Source organism: Anopheles merus, chromosome 2R, assembly GCF_017562075.2.
Source record: "Anopheles merus strain MAF chromosome 2R, AmerM5.1, whole genome shotgun sequence".
Classification (NCBI taxonomy): Eukaryota; Metazoa; Arthropoda; class Insecta; order Diptera; family Culicidae; genus Anopheles; species Anopheles merus.
This window is the reverse complement of record NC_054082.1, coordinates 36,110,337-36,128,762: the sequence shown is the minus strand read 5'-3', so window position 1 is coordinate 36,128,762 and position 18,426 is coordinate 36,110,337. Positions and strand designations below refer to the sequence as shown.

Below are 18,426 nucleotides of genomic sequence, written 5' to 3'. Positions count from 1 at the left end.
CAAGAGGCTACTAATCATATAAATGCTTCTGTACGATTTACTCTTTGAATGATTGGAAGGTTCACGTCAATATTTTTAGATGGCTGCAACGGTTGTTCATGACTCAGGTGTGTATATTAGTGTAAGGTAAATCTTATTCAGATTCATAAATTTTAACGATTTTTCAAATGACTCAATGATTCTGCATCTTAGTTGGAAATTGGTGAATCTCTAAACACTGTTGAAACTTAAAAGATGAATAAATCACAAGGAATTCAAAAAATCTCCAAATTTTCATTAAGCTAACGCTTATTCTTCCTTCTTGGCGTGTTAAACTACATGGTCATACATATACCAGCCAATACAAGGCTTTCGAGACTTATCGGAAAGTACTGCGCACAGTTTGCCCTTGCTATGGGGGATACGGTCCATGCGAGGCTTGAACCAAAGAGCGTGCATGTTGCTAATTCTTGCGAGTACCACGGAATAGTAAAAATTCAATAAGTTGAATACGATACATGTCTAAAGATTCATAAATCTCTCGAGATTTATGAAAGTTTATGGATGAAGGAATCTTTATAGATTCATACTCTTCTATTATATCTTCGTTTAATGTATCTTTGAAAATTTGTGAATTTTTATACATTTATGATTCCTTAAAGATTCATGAATCTTTGGAGATTCGATTGGACATCACTCAATCGCTTAAAGGGCCACCAAGGGCGCGTCCGAAACAAGTATTAACAAGCTGTTAGTAAACAAACATGCAGCGATCACACGCTCAAGCAATCGTGAAAGAATCGAATTAAACGCTGGAACGTTCAACAAAGTTTCTCTTGCTTGTTGGCGGAACGGTTTTATCACAAACATTTAGATAGTTATCCCTTGTAAGAGTCGGAGAGAACTTAAAAGTTAAATATGTTTCCTAAACGTAAACACGTTTTGCGTACAAAAGAGATAAATGTATATTTTAACCCGTAACAAGATAAACATGTAAAAATAATACTACACACAATTGGATAAGGTACGATTGAAATGTGTTGTGTAAGAGAGAAGAAGTTTGATTGTACTTCGTAGGTAGATTCGCATTACAATGCGCACGCTCCCTCTACTACTGCGCTAGATTATCGAAATTGTACTTGTTCTGTAGCTTGCGGCGCACCAGCAGTCCCTTGATAAGCCGCTTCCAGTTGCCGTATACACGCTTTTCCAGCTTTTCCTGCTCCCGCTGGTCTTCCTTCTCCATCTCCTTGTACCACTCCTCGACCGCCTGTTCCGCGAACTCCTTGCACACGACAAACCCATCGTAAACTGGCACCACGCGCATCTTCGCCATATCGAACCCGGTCAGTGCCGGCGCACAGTCGATCTGGAGCCGCTTGCAAACCTTGTTCAAACCCGGCACTGCAGACGAAAAAGAGAGAAATTATTTTATTTTAAAAAAAATCCATAAAATCAAATAAGAATAATACACAAACACGTACGCTTCAGATGGACCGTCCCCTTCGGCAGCATCTTCTCGGTAAACAGCTCCACGTTGCCATACTCGTTGCGCGGCACAACACCGTTCTCTGCCGTCGGCGGATCGTACTCGTCCGTCTGCCAGAGGCCGAAGATATCGCACGGTTGATCCTTCAGCCAATTGTTATTCGGCCGGTCGTACTTCCAGCATTTGACCACTTTGTAGGCCGTTTCGAATGGACGCACGACCCGGCCCTGCTTGTACCATTTTTCGCGCGTCTGCAGCGTGTAGACGCACTCGCGCGGATAGATTGCCTCGCCGCGGATAAACCCAAGCGTGGGCGGTTCCGCCGGATAGAGCGCCTCAAATTTGAGCAGATGCCGGCGCAACGCGTACAGCGGATGGTTCTTCAGCTCGCTGATCGTTTTCGGCAGCGGTTTGTCGGCGTCCAGCTTGTTCAGCTCCTTCTCTTCCAGCCGATCCATTTCGCTCTTCTCGCCAACGAACGGGCGCAGCACGTTCTCGAGCCAGGCCTGCTCCACGCGCAGCATTCGACAGGCCGTGTTCCAGTTCTTCACGTAGCGGGCGGTTACATCTTTCAGATGGCCCTCATTATCCCACCCGAACACGTACGCTATCGGATTGGAGGCATTGCGCTGGGGGGAGAAAATAAATGGGAAAAATCACTATACAATCGCCATAGGGTGGAACAAATTCCAACCTTACCATAATTGAATCCACACAATCAATCTGCTCGCTTGCAAGATCGAACGGAAGCCATCGTTTCGATTTTTCGTTGTAGAATTCTATCCACAGATCCGTTTTTTGTTTGCTGCCCTGTTCACCTCCGGCCTGCTTTTGACGCGGCGATGGACGTGCTGGCTTCTTCGCCTTCGTTGCTGAGCTGGTTCGCTTTTTGTTCCGCTCCTTTGCCGCACTATTAGGCAACTCAAAGTCACTGTCGTCTGCTGCGGAGTCGTCCGACACGTGGGCGCTTTTCTGCTTCCGGGTTACAGTGGCACGTTTTCGCGTGGCTTTCGCCTTTTTCGAAGGTGTCTTTTCTTCCTCAGACGTTGGGACAGCAGCTGCCTCGCCGTCACCCAGAAGCTGCTTGTCGTCTTCGGTAGATTTGTTTGCAATGTCTTCCAATACAATTACTGGAACCTTCGGATCATGTTTTACGTTCTTGCCAGAAGAAGCACTCTTCTTCTCGCTGGATTTACTCTTCACCTCAAAAGCATCATCATCCGATGGAGGATCTGAACGAACCGTCCTTCGCTTAACTTTCGGCTCCTTTGTTTCCGGTGCCTGCTTTGCCGCTTTTCTCGCTGAGGTACGCCTGGATGTTGTTGTTGGTGGTGGTGGTGGTGATGGTGGAACAGCTTTAACTTCCGGCTGAGCAGCAGTGAAAAGCTTTCTCTTACGAGTGGCAATAGTTTGTGATTTAGATGCGTCACTTGCAGTGGTCGGTGTGTTTGATTTTCGCTTTGCGAATGGGGATGATCCGGGAGATTCTGCTTGTACGGCTGTAACGGATTTGGAGCGCAGGGAACGACGTGCCACCGGAAGGCTTGTTTCAACCAATCGATCATCTCCTCCGTCCAGCTGAGGAATGTTCAGTGTCATTAATGCTTTCCTTCGGGTCGTTGGTGGCCTTGGCTGGGCGGTATCCTTCCGTACGGTGCCGCTACTACCTCGGGGCGATCGTCTCGATGGGGCCGGCGGATTCTCTTTCGCTGCCGTTGGAAGTTTCTCTTTCCTTTCCGCGGCGTCTACCGTACTGGGCGGAGCGATTTTCGGTGGGTTCCCATGGTCCTCCTTCTTCAAGTCAATGCTCTTCGGTTGTACTGTTTCTTCAGGTGCTTTCAAAGTTTCCTCTTGCTTGGAGCCAACGGCCTCGCCACCATTCGATACACGCTTTTCAAACTTTTCCTTTATCTGACGCTCGGACATCGGGCACAAGTCGCTCAGGGGCGGCCGCTTGGGCGGTACATTGGCGGAGAGCACCAGCCGTGCCTGTGCCCCGGCCAATCGAAGGCAGGCCAAAAACAGCAGAATATAATCGTGCCGGCAGGCGACTTTACGCGTGTAAACTGCCAGCGAGAGGGCAAAGCTACAATGCGCTCCATTGCGCGGTACAAGAAACTCGTTCGACACGAGCGCAAACTCCTGTTTGTACCATTCCGCCAGGCTTTTCATCTTTTTCTCGTCCCATTTTACCTTCGCCTCGGCGCACCTTGTCTGCATGATCGACATCAACAGGCCCCGGATGGTGCCACCGTTGATGATTCCGTTCAAGCGCCGCCCGATGCAAATCGCCCCCAGCACGCTGCTCTTGTGGTAGTTGAGTTGATTTTTGCGCTTCACCCGGTTGATTTCCCGCTTGATGTACAATTCCATTTCCAGCTCTTCCCTGCGCTTACGCTTGCTCTGTGCCGTTTCCAGCTCTATCGTTACCTGCCAACCGGCGGCAGTTTCGGCGGAAGGTATGGTAGCTTCCTCTTCCTCCTTTCCCACCGTGCCCTCACCCGTCTGCACCTCTTCCCAGTCCGAGTCCGAACTGGCGTCCTCCTCGTGTTTCGTCCCCGTCCCAGGTTCCTTCTCACCCATGGCCAGCAAGCTGGACACATTCTCCCTCTGCTGCTCGCTCGTTTGTGATGCGTCAGCATCGCGGCCGGCAGCGCTATCGGCGATCGTTTCCCGCTGCTGGTAGCTCATGAGAAACTTTTTCGCTTCCTCCACCTTGGCCGTGAACTGGTCGAGATTGGTAAAATTCATAAATTCACTCGATTGTTGATTGATATGGCTGATCAGTTTGTCAGCGGCCTGCTTCGGAATCGAGGCTGGCAGTAATGGTTCCTCACCGATATGTCGCTCCCCTCCTTCGCCGTCCGAGCTGTCCGACAGACGCATGCCGGCGTTCACATCGAACTGGGGAGGACCACCGTCCTCCTCCTCCTCCCCCTCCTTGCTTGCCGATGGTCGTTCGTTCGGAGGAGCGCTCTTGTCGAAGAACTTCGCTCCCAGGTCCAACTTTTCCGGATCGACCAAATGATCATCCCCGCTGCTATCGGAGTCGTTCGCCGCTGAGGACGATTTCGGTGCCTGCTCAGTGACTTTCGTTTTGCGCTGGTATTGGCATTTTTGCAAGATGTCTGTAACGCTGCTGGTCAGGGGAGCCTTCGATGGGGTAATTTCTTTGAGCAAATCTTTCTTGTACTGTTGATAGAGCCGATCCCGCAGGCCGGGTGACAGGCGTTTTCTTTTGTTGCCACCCGGCTGTTTACCGGAAGGCGACTTGCCGGCCGCTCTGCAAAGGAATGGACGTGATTCAATAGATCACTTTAGCAGGCACACTAAACAATGCACACTAACCTTTTCCGCGATGTCGGCTGTTTTCCCTTCTTCTTGGCGGGACTGGTGGCAAAATCTTCCAGGTCGCTTTCATCTGCCGAGCTGGAACCATCGTCCTCATCCTCGTCCTCATCTTCGGCGGAACTGCTTTCGTCCTTGGACTTGCCTTTGCCGGCCTTTTTCTTGCTATCTTTTGAGGGCAGCCATTCGTCTTCGCTGGCAGAAAAATCGTCGCCTTCCTCACTACCGGATAGAATATCTTCTTCATCACTCATGATTTCAGTGAAGGTTGAGTGTGTTTGAACGTTAGCACAAAAACACGCCACAATGAAACAATGAACCACACACCGGGACGGAGAGCTGAGCAATTGCCACAGTTCGTGCAATTGGAATAAAAGCCCGCCAAAGTTTTGACAGAAAGCTACGACAACCAGGAGCTTAGGCAGTGCTCTTGCAATTGCCGCACGGGGCAGCAATGTCAAGTTAACTACAAGTGAGATGTGATGATTTGTTTCAATACAGTCTGTTCCTGAGATGCGCGGTTTGTGCGTTTCCCAGGAATTTGCATATCTCGAATATTCGCAAAAGCTGAATTTCACGTTCGGCTAAAATACATTAGATTACTCGGTGTTTTTTTATTTAATTCAATATTTTCACATCCTTTATCATTTATTTAACACGATTCGTGCAGAAAATTCTAATATGTCTGGCTTTTAAGAGTAATTTTTTTTAGCAAAATGTAAAATTATACTGCATTGGACAATTGTTGAAGCTTATTGTACTGATTTAAAATTATATCTATCAAAATTAGAAAACTGTGTACCTCCTAATCTGTGAAAGTCGAGATTTTTTGAGCATGTGTCATTACTTTTTCGCGTGTGATTTTATCGGAAGGCCTGTCAAAATTTGAATGATATTTGACAGATACCGTCGAACGACGAATCGCAACGATTATCCAGTGCAATTTGACGTCCGAACGGAAAAGAAAAACGGTGAAGAATAATGAATAAAATAATTAGAGAGCATCAGGATACAGGGTTTCCCACGATTTATTGGTCGGTTCCCATCAATTTTTGGTGGGTTCCCATATTTTGTTGATGCGTTCCCACGATTTTTTGGTCGTTTCCCAGAATTTTTTGGTCCAATTGTATTGATATCCAATCGGAAAATACCAATAAATTATGGGAACGAACCAAAAATCTATGGGATACGACCAAAAAATCGTGGGAACGCACCAAAAAATCATGGGAACTGACCAATAAATCGTGGGAAACCCTGTAAGTAGAGCGAAAGAGAAAGTGTGCAAAAATGTTCAATGAAACTAGAGAGAAAAAGTAAGCTGATCAATGTAGCCTGGTTAGAGGGCTTGCTCTTCTGTTTCATAGTATGCACACGCCTTTGCTCAAAACGAAATGTGCATCTCAATCCTTCGTTGGCTTAGAATCCCTAGTACAATTTTCCGATTGACACTTCAGAAAGGCCTCGTTAGTGTGACCGCTATGAACCAAATCTGATGCATTTCCTTTAAATATTTTCTCGCATCTCCCCCCTCCCCCCCCCCCCGCCTCCCTTCGCTTAACACTTCAAAACATACCGAAAACTACCGATAGAAATTGCAACTCCTACCGAAAACGACCGATAAAATTTTGACGATCCTACCGAACACCGCCAAAAAATCTGGCCACACTGATGAGCACGGACGACGGCTGACAGCGATTGGGCGTCTGGCGCACTAGCACATCTAAACCTTGGCCAGCGCGCTCAGGTGAAGAGTAGACAGCGGAGCCAGGGACGGGTAGCTCGACGAGCTGCTTGACAAATTTGCCGTAGGGGGGAAAAAGAAGGCATGCGAAAATGCGCGAAAGGCAATGATTCCTTCCGTCGCTTTGCCCAGCGGGCAGCGGGACGGCTCGGCTAAATCGGGCGGGGACTGTGTGTGCTGTAAACGTTTCGGGACGTCGGACGCGCTTTTGTTGTGTGCCGCTGTTTGGGGGAGATATTTTCGTCGCTTTCCGCCCTAAGAAGAACAGGTTGCAGTCGCAAGTGGGAGTGGAGATCATTAAATGTTAAAGTTCGGTAAGCGCGGGCTGTAAGCTTCTGTAGTGTTTGTGTAATTTGCAAAGGGAAACAAGAGTTTTAATGTGGTGTAGTGATGTTGAATGGAATGTGGCAGAGAACATGTAGCGTCTTCGCTCGCTTGCAGAAATGTAAAGCATTTCAAGCTCGCTATGTTTCTTGCGTATGGTGCTTTATCGCTGGATCTATCATGATTCGCATCCTGCTAGAGGGGTGTTGTGTATGTGTTGCTGAAATTGTGTGCTTAATCGCTAATTCGACGACGAAAAACGCATTGTGAAAGGAAAAACAATCCATCACCAAAGCCAGAGGTGCGGAACGCTGTCGAGAAACCTTTCCCCCTCCTTTTGTTGATGGAAGCTGTTGTGTGCCAAAGGGAAGTGTGTTTGGTGAACAGTGCGCTGGAAACTGTACCTAGAAAGAGCATTCGCAAAACCTTTCGCGGAAAAGCCTCGTTACGTTGCTATTAGCAACGCTTGCCACACATACTAAGCTAGTTGTGCCCTTTCAGAAAAGGTGTGGTGGGGAGAGGGAGAAGGGTTAGCTATGTACGGGATGTGATTAGTCGAACGCAGAAATGGCAGTCGCTGCTCTTAATCGTTTGTCCCAGTAGTGTGCGTTATCGGAGTCTCCCACACGCGCATTGCCATCTGTGGTTAACGCACTCCTCCAAACTCCATGAAAAACGGTCCCAGTGTTGTGTTACGGAATCAACACCATGTTGGTGGCGGTGGCGACGGCGCTCCCATAATACCCCGCGAGTGTGTGCATGTGTCCGACATCGGGCTTACACTTTGCATAACCGGAATTTCGATGTTGTAAGCAATAATTGTGATTGGGACTGCGAGAGGACTGCGTCATCGTGGTCTCGGCAGTCCGCAACCAGCGGGCAGTGTTGGATATGGCGTAGAAACAATGCTTTAACCTTCCGCCGCAACAGTGTGTGTGTGTGTGTGTATGCTGGTTCCGCATTCTTGCTGAGTTCATTAGCTCGTGATATTTGACGCTAATGTACATGCGGTGAAGCGATAGATAAGATAAACAGCAGCTGTTTAAAAAAGAAAACAAAAACGCAAAACCAAGACGCTCCCCGGTGGCAATGAAGAAAGCCATACGCGCGAGCTTGTGCTTGTGCTTGTGTGTGTGTGTGTGTGTGTGTGTGTGTGTGTGTGTGTGTGTGTGTGTGTGTGTGGTGTGTGTGTGGTGTGTGTGTGTGTGTGTGTGTGTGTGTGTGTGTGTGTGTGTGTGTGTGTGTGTGTGTGTGTGGTGTGTGTGTGTGTGTGTGTGTGTGTGTGTGTGACTGCTGTTTTTGTTTGCATTTCCCGGCGCAACACCGGTCGTCTCTCGTCGACGATAACAAAAAATCCTTCTCCTTGCGGTGTCATGATGCCTTGCCGCCAGCTGCATGTGGGGTGGTAGCAAGGTGCAAAAGCTTGTGCCCTGGCAGATGCGCAAAAGGGAGCGAGAACACCCGCTGTCGCGTGTCCCGTAATGATTCCAGCACAAATTTCCACTGCAACAGCTGCCGCGTGTAAGCGAAACCCTGCAGTTTTCACAGAAGGGCTCCGCTATTCCTCATTTGGCAAAAATGCTGGAGATGTACACGCACAAGACACGGGAGAAGCATAGATATGGATGCCGAGAGGAAACGTCGTTGTTGCCCAGCGCCAAACAGCAATCAAGTATAACAACCATCGCCAGCAGCAGCAGCTGGTAGCTCGAGCTCGGTGTTCAGTGCTGACCGGCATTTATGACCAGGCCCAAGTAAACGATGCGTGCCGAACACCGTGGCCGAAAAGGTGGTGAAGAAACTTTCACGAGCCACCGGTTACTGCGTACTGCCTTGATGTCGTTGTTGGTTACCGTTTTGGTCCGACATTGCTACATATGCCCTCGAAGATCGAGAAGTGGATGACCCTTTAAAGAGGTGATCGTGGGATGGGAGGAGTAGAGCGCGCGGCCACCAACGAGTTTTTCATTTTGATGAAAATAATGTTTGCCATTTTTTATTTATCATCAGTTTGTCATTTTTATGGGACATTGCGAACCATCCAACATGTTGGATGTATTTTAAAGACACTAAGCTTATGTTTAGGCGGTGTTTTAGGCTAACTGTTGGTACCTATTCTCACGTGCATTCAACTACGCGATTTACAAACGGTCACAAATAAAGCACAGCGTCGCCCCATTGCATAATGGAATGGCCGACCGACTCCAAAATGATGATGGTCTGGAAATTTATATTTTGCCGCGCCGTCCATTCAAGGTTACTGCATGATAATGCTATTCAGCTCTGCCAGCTCGCCGCCCAATCGAGACCGCTCGGTTTGGCACACAGTAGTCTCCCTTGTTTGCCAGCTTTTCGCCACCACGAACCCCAAGCAACGTCGAAGCCAGGCCGGCGGCACGTCGCGTACAAATGGCAAACTTTCTCACGGTTCGCCGGCTTGCCGAATGCACAAGACAAATGCAACACAAACTTAAATGGAATAAACGTGCGAATCGTGTGGACCCCAACCTCCGGGTGTAAGTAGGCTTTGAGGATTAGGGTCTCTTTGGGTACGACAACGTAACGCTTTTTTGAACGTGGCCGATTTTCGACTTCAAAATGCGGAAGCGAAAGTGGTGGAGACCATGGCTGCATAAAAATAAAAGAAGAAGATGCAGCATAAATAATGTTGGCACCGTGCCCACGACCCATGCTGGTCCGTACGAAGCTGGTACGGTACGAGCAGTCGGACGAACATCGACGATGCAACTGGTAAAATTGGATTGTGCATTGGTCGACGGTTGCTGAACCCTAAATTAGAGCAGAATTAAAATTTTATTTATAATCGAACTCATTTTTCTGGCTCCACCACCACCATTGGCTTGTGCCAGTAAACGAGAAGAAACATATTCGGACACCATTCGCGTTCATATATCGTTGCGGAAAGGGCCAGCGACGGCGATAGGGTTTGGTTTAACCCAACCAGTTGAACGGTACGATAAGCTTGGCGCACCACTAGCGCAAACTGCCCGATGGATTGTTTGCCACGGTGGGCAGCTCATTATTTACGCCCCTTTGCACGTGATAAGTGCAGTTTCAGCTTATGAATAATGAATTGTTGTTCGGTTCACGACTAGAAGAGGGCAATCTAGGCATTTTAAAAGCCAAAAGTACGATATAGTTGCTTCATACGGACGTGCGATTTCACCTATCGCGCAGGTCGTACAATTCCATTCTGTCGGATGATTCATCAAAATTCTCCGTTTGATCGACCTTTCGCACGGGGAATGCTTACGTTGTTTTTTTTTTAATTCTTCTTCGTTGCATTTTAAATTAAGAACTCGACCAAGTGGAAAGATCAAAGGCCCCACTAGGTCGGTAGTAGAATCCAGCCTACTAATTGTTCGCTCGTTTCATTCCAGCTCGTTGGTAGAAAAGAAAATCCTGCCCCAATCGGAAAGTGTGTGACCGCACCAGGACGGGTGTGTCCCACCCGGTGTCCAGCTGCTTCCAATCTGCATCTGGGCGTGTGGATGGAAAAATGTGCCAGCGAGCAATGCTGATGTTGCCAGTAGTACGCATCGTGCCACAGTTCCTGCCAGCCGCCATAGCCGCAACCCAGCAGCAAGCCCAATCCGCCAGACTGGACTGTCGCCTGCGTCCATCCGTCCATGACCAGGTACGATCGGTACAGCTTGTCGTCCGACCAGCAGCAACAGAAACAGACGCTAAACCCGCCAGCAGCAGCAGCAGCAGCAACAGCAGACCGGAAGCTCGACACGGTAGCGGTCGCTCCTGGCACGACGATGACTGACGAGGAGCTGCTCTTGCTCGAGCGGGCGAACGCCGAGCGGGATGAGATATTCCTGCGCTACGATCAGGGCCGCAAGTGCGACAGTATCGATGCGTGGGAAGATCCAATGTTCGAAGTTTACACGCAGGCGGACCGGTACGGCTTCCTGCATCCCGTGGCGCCGGCCCAGTCGAAGGAGGCGGAACTGCTGCAGCACCGGATCGAGATGGAGCGCGTGAAGAAGTGGGTCAAGATGCACAAAAACTGGGACGCGGCGGCGACGAAGGAAAATTTGCGCCGGCGCGTAATGAAAGGCATCCCGGATCGGATGCGCTCGGCGATCTGGCGCAAGCTGCTCGACCTGGACCGGCAGATCCGGGAGAATGGGGGCATGTACGACCGGATGCTGGACTGTGCCCGGCGCCACAGTCCCGACATACGGCAGATCGATTTCGACGTGAACCGGCAGTTCCGCAATCACGTGTTCTACCGCGAGCGGTACAGCGTAAAGCAGCAGAGCCTGTTCCGCGTGCTAGCCGCGTACAGTATGTACAATACCGAGGTCGGGTACTGCCAGGGCATGTCGACGGTCGCCGCGGTGCTGCTGATGTACTTCGACGAGGAGGACACGTTCTGGGCGCTGGACGTACTGATGACGAATCAGCGCTACGCCATGCACGGGCTGTATATAGTGGGGTTTCCGAAGCTGATGCGGTTCCTGGCGCACCACGACCGCATCCTGACCAAGTGTTTGCCTAAGGTGAAGAAACATCTCGACAAGCACGAGGTACACTCGGTGCTGTACTCGTTGAAATGGTTTTTTGTTATCTTCATCGAGCGGGTAAGTTGTGTCGGGTGGGGTCGGACTTTCTGTGCGTTAAATTGATTGGCAATGTTTGTTGAACCCATTGCCTTGCAGATACCCTTCAGTCTTTGTCTGCGGGTGTGGGACATCTACATGATGTACGGCGAACGCGTACTAACGGCGATGGCTTACACGATACTAAAGGTTCACAAAACGAAGCTTCTTCGGATGAAGGACATGGATCAGGTGACGGACTTCCTACAGGTGAGTTTTGAGCGGATGAGAAACTCGTTGTACCTGGTCATTTATTTTCCTTTTTTTCCAATCTTACCTTTGTGGCAGACATCGCTGCACAAACAGTTCGGCTATGATGATGACTATGTGATAAAAGCGCTTCAGAGTTCGATGGACGAGCTGAAGAAGCTAAAACTTCTAAATCTGCCACCTCCATCCGCCAACGAGCTACCCACAATGCCACGGGGGCAAACGGTCGAACCTTCCACAAAGGCCAGAGTAAGTGAAAGTGCGTCATATTCTTTTGTGGAAGAAAATGCTATAGATTTTTCTATTTTTCAAATACACAGATCGGCCATCGCAATGAACAGTTTTCGGAGCGAGAGATAGCACTCAAGGAGACGGTGCTGTATCGCAGCGAATCGAAGAACGAGGAGGAAGAAGAACAGTACAATAATGGCGAACAGGGGGCCGGAGACCGTGCCGCTACGGCGGAAGATGAAGACGACGAGCGCACGGAGAAAGATTACGATGATATTACGGAAGATACCGTGAGCCAACTGCATACAGGTTAGTACGTTGTTACGTGTTGTTCTTTTTATCGGTGGCATGTGCGATTTGCTTATTTGCTTCAGTTTTGTTTGTCCGTTGGTTTCATTAAAAAAGGCTTGAAATCATTGATAACAGTTGGTATGTAGCTAGTTACAGCTTTCTCCATGGGCTGTTGATTGTTGTCCATGCGTTTTGTTTGATAATTCCGTTAAACTAAGTAGTATTTTCATTTATGCTAGTTCTTGTAGTGTCTTTTTTTAAATGTGCTGCCAGCTTGTTAAGAATTTCTTGTTGTGTATTGTTGCCATAATTAACCATAGGGTCGCGTGCAATCTCATATCCCATCCTAAACACACACAAAATGAAACCATCCCATGCATCGTGTCTGTGCGTTGTGCTCATCTGTGTTACATCGGTACACTTCGTCCATAAATTGTCGGTCGGGGTTTAGCTCGTACATTTAAAAAATGCTAAAAAGCAACCGCCCAATGCCATCCACATTAGCAAAGCTTCTACTAATAATGACTCTGTTTTTCTCCTAACGTTACGATTGTTCTGCTCCTAACTAAACCTGCAGGCTTGCAAAGGCTGCCAAAAACTGCGCGTATAGTCAAAGGTAATGGTTTAATCACTCGCAGTTTCGCAGATTGATGCTCTAAAACCCAAAATCCCAATCCTTCGAACCGGGTACATTCATCCATACGTATGTTTTTATTTTCATTTATTTTTATGTTGCAACCACCCCCCTTTCCGACCGCGGCTGTGCCGGCTCAACAACCATTCGTGTGTGCATTTAAACGAAAAAAAAAACCTGTCCGTTTTGATAAACTCTCCTGCCGTGCCCAAAACGCAGGCGTTAGTACCAGCTCGTTGCGCACAATCCAGAGTTTCACTACGTTCGATACCGGTACCTCGTTGGCGACCAGCTTAAATTCCCTCGTCATCATCGACTCGTTTGATGACTATTGTGATAACGATAGAATTATCGAAGAAAGTACTCGCTTGTAAAGAACGGTGTAGCATAATATGACGCGGAACCATTGCGGTAGTCGTCCTTCCTCTGCGTAGTTCTCTCGGTTTGTGAGAATTACAACAACAAAATGGGTAAGCGTAATCTGTGCGTAAAGTAGGCAAATACCAATACTCAAAAATAAAAAAGAGCAACCCCGTTCGCAGTGCATACACTTGCACCATCATGAAATCGAAGATCAAAGGCGGTTTATGTGCTTTGTCTTTTTTGCTATCTTAGTAACCGTTGGTGTGTGAAGCTTCCACTGTAGCAAGAGCTCCAGAGAACGTTCATTCGATTTCGGTCTGTCGTTAGTGGCGGAAGCAAAATTTTAAGTCTTTTAGCTAAATTCAAAGTGTAACCCCGGTGCCATAGCCAAGGAAGAAGAGAACTACGGAACGTTCGTATTGAATCATCCATCATCTAATCCAGCAGAGCAAAGAATGTATCGAATTGTTAAAGAAACCATCGGCCATCTGGGCATGGTGCCTAAGGTACGGCCAATGTCCTCGAAAACCCCTAAGAACCGGTCGGGAACGGGGAGTGAGAAGTGCAAGCAGAAAGTGTGCGAAGACCGTGCCCGAGATTTGGGTGTGTTCGAGGGCACCGTGCCGGAGCGCTTGCAGGTGGCCAGCCCGCAGATGTGGCGACCCTGTCCAGATCCGCCGAAGCCGCGCGAGTTTAGCTGCGACGATGCCGGTTTGCTCAACATGACCCGCCGGAGACGCGAGCCGGTGCTGAAGAAGACCAGCTGCACCTCGCCCGCTCCCAGCGTTGAGGCGCCGGAATGCATCAAAATCAAGGAGGACCTATGCTTGCGCGTGCAGGTGCCCGGCTGCGGCAAGGTTAAGTTTCCACCGAAGTGTGACGCGCCCTTGCCAGTGCGCGATTGCGTCAAGCAGAAGGCTCCGGTTCCGGCGTTCTCCGAGGCGTACAAAAACCCCTTCCCACCGCTACCGATCTCGGAGTGCTTGTGCTACGATGCGACCAAAATGTGCTAATCGTTCTTTTTTTTGGCACGCGGCATGCAACACAGTTGGCGAGAAACGTTTGATTCGGCGTATTGATTTTCCTATGCAATAATTATTATAATTTACACATAAAGCTTGTTGTGTACCGTTATCGGATCTACCATTGTTGTAGTTAAGTTGTGTTTTAATTTCTATAAAAATTCTATAGTTTTGCTGGCAATAGTTGTTGCATCCCTTAGCATGACATTATTCCGTAGTCTCGAACATGGTTGCCAAGCATGGAAGTTTTCAATGAGTGCGCGATCTTTTTGATTTAAACATTTCGCTCTGCCTGAGTTTGGGCAACTGCGTATCGCAGCAAAAAGCGTCGCGAAGCAACTAAAACCTAACACCCCTTTCTTGTAGTTTCGGACATGGATGGTGGAAGCATAACGAAGCACTCGCTGACTGGAACATCTGTAACCTCAACGAACGACATTAGCCTAACGTCGTACGACCGTACCTGTGATATATTCCGGTTGCAAGCAACGGGCCAGCATCCAAGTAGCCGCGATCCTCCGCCCGCTGGTACCACCTCGGCCGTCCTTTTGCTTGATCAGCTGGCCGCCCAGCTGTCGGACGAGGAGCTTTCCTCGTACGGGGCAGCCGTCGAGCTTATGCTTGATAATGAAGAAGACGATGGCGCAGCGGAGGCTGGAAATCTAGCGCAGAGAACGAAAGAAAGAGACACCGGTGATGACGTATCACTTGTGCCGGGAGAGTCAGAGGAGACAGAGTTGGATCCGATGGAGCAGTCAGCGACTGACCCTTCTCTGAGCGGTCAAACGAATCCAACGATAATGTTGAACTCGCCGGAACAGCAGCAACCCGTCGTTGACGAGGAAGACGAAGATGAGCTGACGGAAAAGCAGCTATCGTTTTAGTTGCTGCGCGATATGTGTTCGTTCACAGGTGGTCAAGCCGTTTCACAGGAACTTCTGCCCTTTCGAGTGTAGTTTAGGCTCACAACATTGCTCACTGCCCAAAGAAGAGGACGAACCTGTGTACCCCTTTTCTTACCTTTATCCAGTTTTAAGAAGAAGAGAAGAGTGGTGTACGATAATTTGCTCTTGGCTGCAAGGTTAGCGGTTTAGAGCGGTAAAATCGGAATATTTCCAACTTTACACAGTGTGAATAAAACATAACTTTGAGAATGAAAGTGTAACTAAGCTGATCTTGTTTATAAAAATCATCCCTTTATTTCATTCATCATGAGGGCCATAAAAAGCCCCATTTACCAGAATAATATATTTTAGTAAAACTGCACTCACACAAAATTTACTGCACGCAACAGCCTTGTCACGTGTCAGCACTCACACACACTGCTACTACACGATAGTTGGCCAAAATTTAAGAAGTTTGATTCGTCAACGTCCGCTCGAGGTCGATGTGCGCCAACAGCTCATCCCAGTTGACCAGCTTTCCAGTGACGCGGTATGGCGTGAAGTGGCACACATCGTGCTTAATGTTGAGCGGCTGTATCGGTTTGCTCGGTACGGCTACCGGGTTCAGCATGGTCAGGAAATCTTCCATCGAAATGTTGCCCTCTCCATTTTTATTCAACCTGCAAAAAGCATACCTTTAATCATTTTGGCAATCATAATCCCCACTAACGGCCACACCACTTACACTTGCAGCATTTTGTCGACCAGCGCACAGTCCAACGGTATCTTGCACGCTTTCACGATCGTTCGGATGCGCTGCGGCGTCAGCCATTCCGCGCCGGTCGGTTCCAGATGATAGATGTGCTCCTTGGTGCGCTCCAGATCGCTCCACAGCGCCCGGTTTAGCTCGGCGTGCACGGCCGACCGGACGAGCTCCCGATCGCACGGTTCCGGCTGCTCCGACTCGGCTGAAAACAATCGGCACAGCGTCACGATCTCCTGGTCGACGATGCGCTCCCCGAGCAGCTCGATCAGTATCTCGCGCAGCGCCTCGTACGTGATCGTGCTGACCGTGCGCCCGTCTATTTTGACCTGCGCTATCTTAGCCATGTGCTTCGCCACGTACTCCTTGTACTGGGGCTGCATGGCATCGCGCAGCTTGCGCACAATCTTGCCCAGATTCGACAGCGGAAACTCCTCGCAGTGCTGCTCCATGAAGCGCAGCGCATAGATGTCCGCATTCGTGATGTGAAACTGGTGGTCCTGCAGCCGGACGGTGGCGCCGAGATAGAAGTGCTGCGGCCCGTAGCAGGCGGGCCGTTCGGCCGCGTACGGGTCCTGCTGGGGCAGGGCAAGCTTCCGGCGCTTGATAAACTCGCCGCCGAGGAAGCCCGAGTTGCGTATCGGAATCTCGTACACCGAGATCGTATCGTCGCTGAGGTAGTAGCTAATCACGAAGAAGCGATCGTTGTTTTCCTGTATTTTGGAAACCATTCGCGCACCGAACCGCAAACTGCACCGATCGTACACGACGAACTTGCGGAAGTTGATTTTGGGCGGTTTCGGCTCGAGCGTCAGACAGTTGCCCTCGGAATCTTCGTGCGTGCCCCAGCCGTTGAACGGGGGCAGCTCCCGCTCGGTGCGCCGCCCCGCCACAAACTGCTCCCGCGGTGCGCTGTACCCGTACAGCGGGGTGAAATCCTCCAGCCCGTACGACTCGCGGTAGTAGCTCTCGGTAAACTGGTCGCACCCGGTCAGCAGCACCATCCGGCCGTACACGTTGAGGCGCGCCCCGATACGCAGATCGGCGTCCCGGTAGTAGTTTCCGTCCGCTTTGCCAATCCCGACCGAGTCGTTTAGATAGCGGCCGCCCTTGAGGCCACCGCCGACCACGTTCAGCACGGTGACCGGTGTGCTGGCGCCCATCGCCGGCAGGTGGTCGAACGTTTTCGGCAACTGGCCGCGGCGCAGAAACATCCCATTCGAGTCGCGCCCCGAATTGACCGGCAGCTTTTCCTTGATCTCGAACGTGTCGTCGCTAAGATGGTACAGGACCTCGAGCTCGTGCACGTCCCCGAACACGCTGCCCCGGTCGTCCCAGACACCCTTGAACCGGAGCACCTTCCGATCGTACTGGAGAAATTTGCCCAGCGTATCGATTTTGTACGCCGGCCGGCGGGCCATTTTGGCCGAATCCTGCTGCTGGCGCAGCTCCGTCGCAGGATCTCTGGAAAAGCGGACTTTTTGTTTTTTGTTTTGCTCTGCGTCTGAGTATTAAGCAGACCCGACCGGTTTGCCTTACCTCGGTTGCTCGACCGCTCCCGGCACGGCCACACCAAGCCGGTTGAGAAAACGGCGGCTAAAATCGTCACACCCCGTAATGGTGTAGACACGGTCGAACAGCTGCACCGTGTGGTTGATGTTGAGGTCCAGCAGCGAGGTAAACTCGCTGTCGTACGGCGGCGGTCGCGGTATGCGCTGGCGCGTTACCAGGCAACCCTGCGGGATGCCGGAGTTGAGCGTACGCGGTTCGCTTACCTGCATCGTGTCATCCTCGAGGTAGTACAGAATGCGCACGTTCCGTATCTGGTACGGTATGCGATCGACGTTGCCGAGCGATTCCTGGAAGTAGCCGTAGAAGCACAGCACCTGCCGGTCGTACTCGAGCCAGCCCGGCCGGGAAGGGCCATAGCTGGGCGGGTACAGCGAGGGCAGCGTGTACTCGGGACTGTCCGTCGCTAGCAACGGTTTGCCGCCGATGCCGGGACGCTTTGCGTCGACCAGAATGCACACCTGGTTGCGTTGATCGAAGTGGTGCGACTTGTGAAACTTCGAACGACCAATCTGGGAGCGACCAACCGAAACAGGGGGAAAAGGACCAAAACAAAATCCGAATCGATTAAAGCGTGTTATACCAAATTCGGCCCAAGACCGGGGTGACTCACATCCTGGAAGGTGTTACCGGGAAGAAATGGTAATCCAGAGCACCGCAACATTATGCCACCAATGCACAAACGTTGTATGAAGAAAAATGTCTTTAACCAGGTCCGAGTTCACAAATGCAAAAACAAGTTTAACCAACGACTGCCAGGGACCAAGAGGCAACTGTGACTAGATGTGGTAGTATTCAAACTGTAAATACCGTTGCTAATAGTGACGGTTGCAGCTGGTTAGAGTTGTTGCTAAGCTTCGCTGGAGCATGCGTGAGGCGGTACTGTCGGTATGCTCCGGGAAAGGTTATGGGTTGCGGTGCCATATTAAATATTACCGATACAATTA

The 18,426-nt window shown here is 49.9% G+C and overlaps 5 protein-coding genes across 6 annotated transcripts; 3 read left to right on the top strand and 2 right to left on the bottom strand.

Moving 5' to 3' along the window:
• Positions 1-926: 926 nt before the first annotated feature.
• Positions 927-5,243, bottom strand: LOC121589820 (DNA repair protein complementing XP-C cells homolog). Its single transcript, XM_041908997.1, has 4 exons — positions 4,817-5,243; positions 2,168-4,751; positions 1,464-2,097; positions 927-1,383 (listed from the first exon to the last, which is right to left on the bottom strand). The coding sequence occupies exons 1-4, from the start codon at positions 5,068-5,070 to the stop codon at positions 1,091-1,093; spliced, it is 3,765 nt and encodes a 1,254-aa protein (XP_041764931.1). The 5' UTR covers positions 5,071-5,243; the 3' UTR covers positions 927-1,090.
• A 1,446-nt stretch (positions 5,244-6,689) lies between these two features.
• Positions 6,690-13,737, top strand: LOC121602942 (USP6 N-terminal-like protein). Of its 2 annotated transcripts, XM_041931702.1 has the most exons (7): positions 6,690-6,871; positions 10,283-11,494; positions 11,573-11,722; positions 11,801-11,971; positions 12,043-12,262; positions 12,822-12,860; positions 13,098-13,737. In XM_041931702.1, exons 2-7 carry the CDS (start codon positions 10,532-10,534, stop codon positions 13,250-13,252), a joined length of 1,698 nt encoding a protein of 565 aa, XP_041787636.1. In that variant the 5' UTR covers positions 6,690-6,871; positions 10,283-10,531; the 3' UTR covers positions 13,253-13,737. The 2 variants fall into 2 exon arrangements, with proteins under 2 accessions (XP_041787636.1, XP_041787640.1); XM_041931706.1 differs by lacking the exon at positions 12,822-12,860 and having other exon boundaries at positions 6,691-6,871.
• LOC121603001 lies at positions 13,261-15,444 on the top strand. The gene is made up of 2 exons (XM_041931745.1): positions 13,261-13,348; positions 14,630-15,444. Exons 1-2 carry the CDS (start codon positions 13,345-13,347, stop codon positions 15,145-15,147), a joined length of 522 nt encoding a protein of 173 aa, XP_041787679.1. The 5' UTR covers positions 13,261-13,344; the 3' UTR covers positions 15,148-15,444.
• On the top strand, positions 13,541-14,380 carry LOC121602990. Its single transcript, XM_041931739.1, has one exon. The coding sequence runs from the start codon at positions 13,697-13,699 to the stop codon at positions 14,252-14,254; it is 558 nt and encodes a 185-aa protein (XP_041787673.1). The 5' UTR covers positions 13,541-13,696; the 3' UTR covers positions 14,255-14,380.
• On the bottom strand, positions 15,438-18,345 carry LOC121602931 (EF-hand domain-containing family member C2). The gene is made up of 4 exons (XM_041931695.1): positions 18,093-18,345; positions 17,450-17,991; positions 15,893-17,374; positions 15,438-15,827 (listed from the first exon to the last, which is right to left on the bottom strand). Exons 1-4 carry the CDS (start codon positions 18,141-18,143, stop codon positions 15,614-15,616), a joined length of 2,289 nt encoding a protein of 762 aa, XP_041787629.1. The 5' UTR covers positions 18,144-18,345; the 3' UTR covers positions 15,438-15,613.
• Positions 18,346-18,426: the final 81 nt, after the last annotated feature.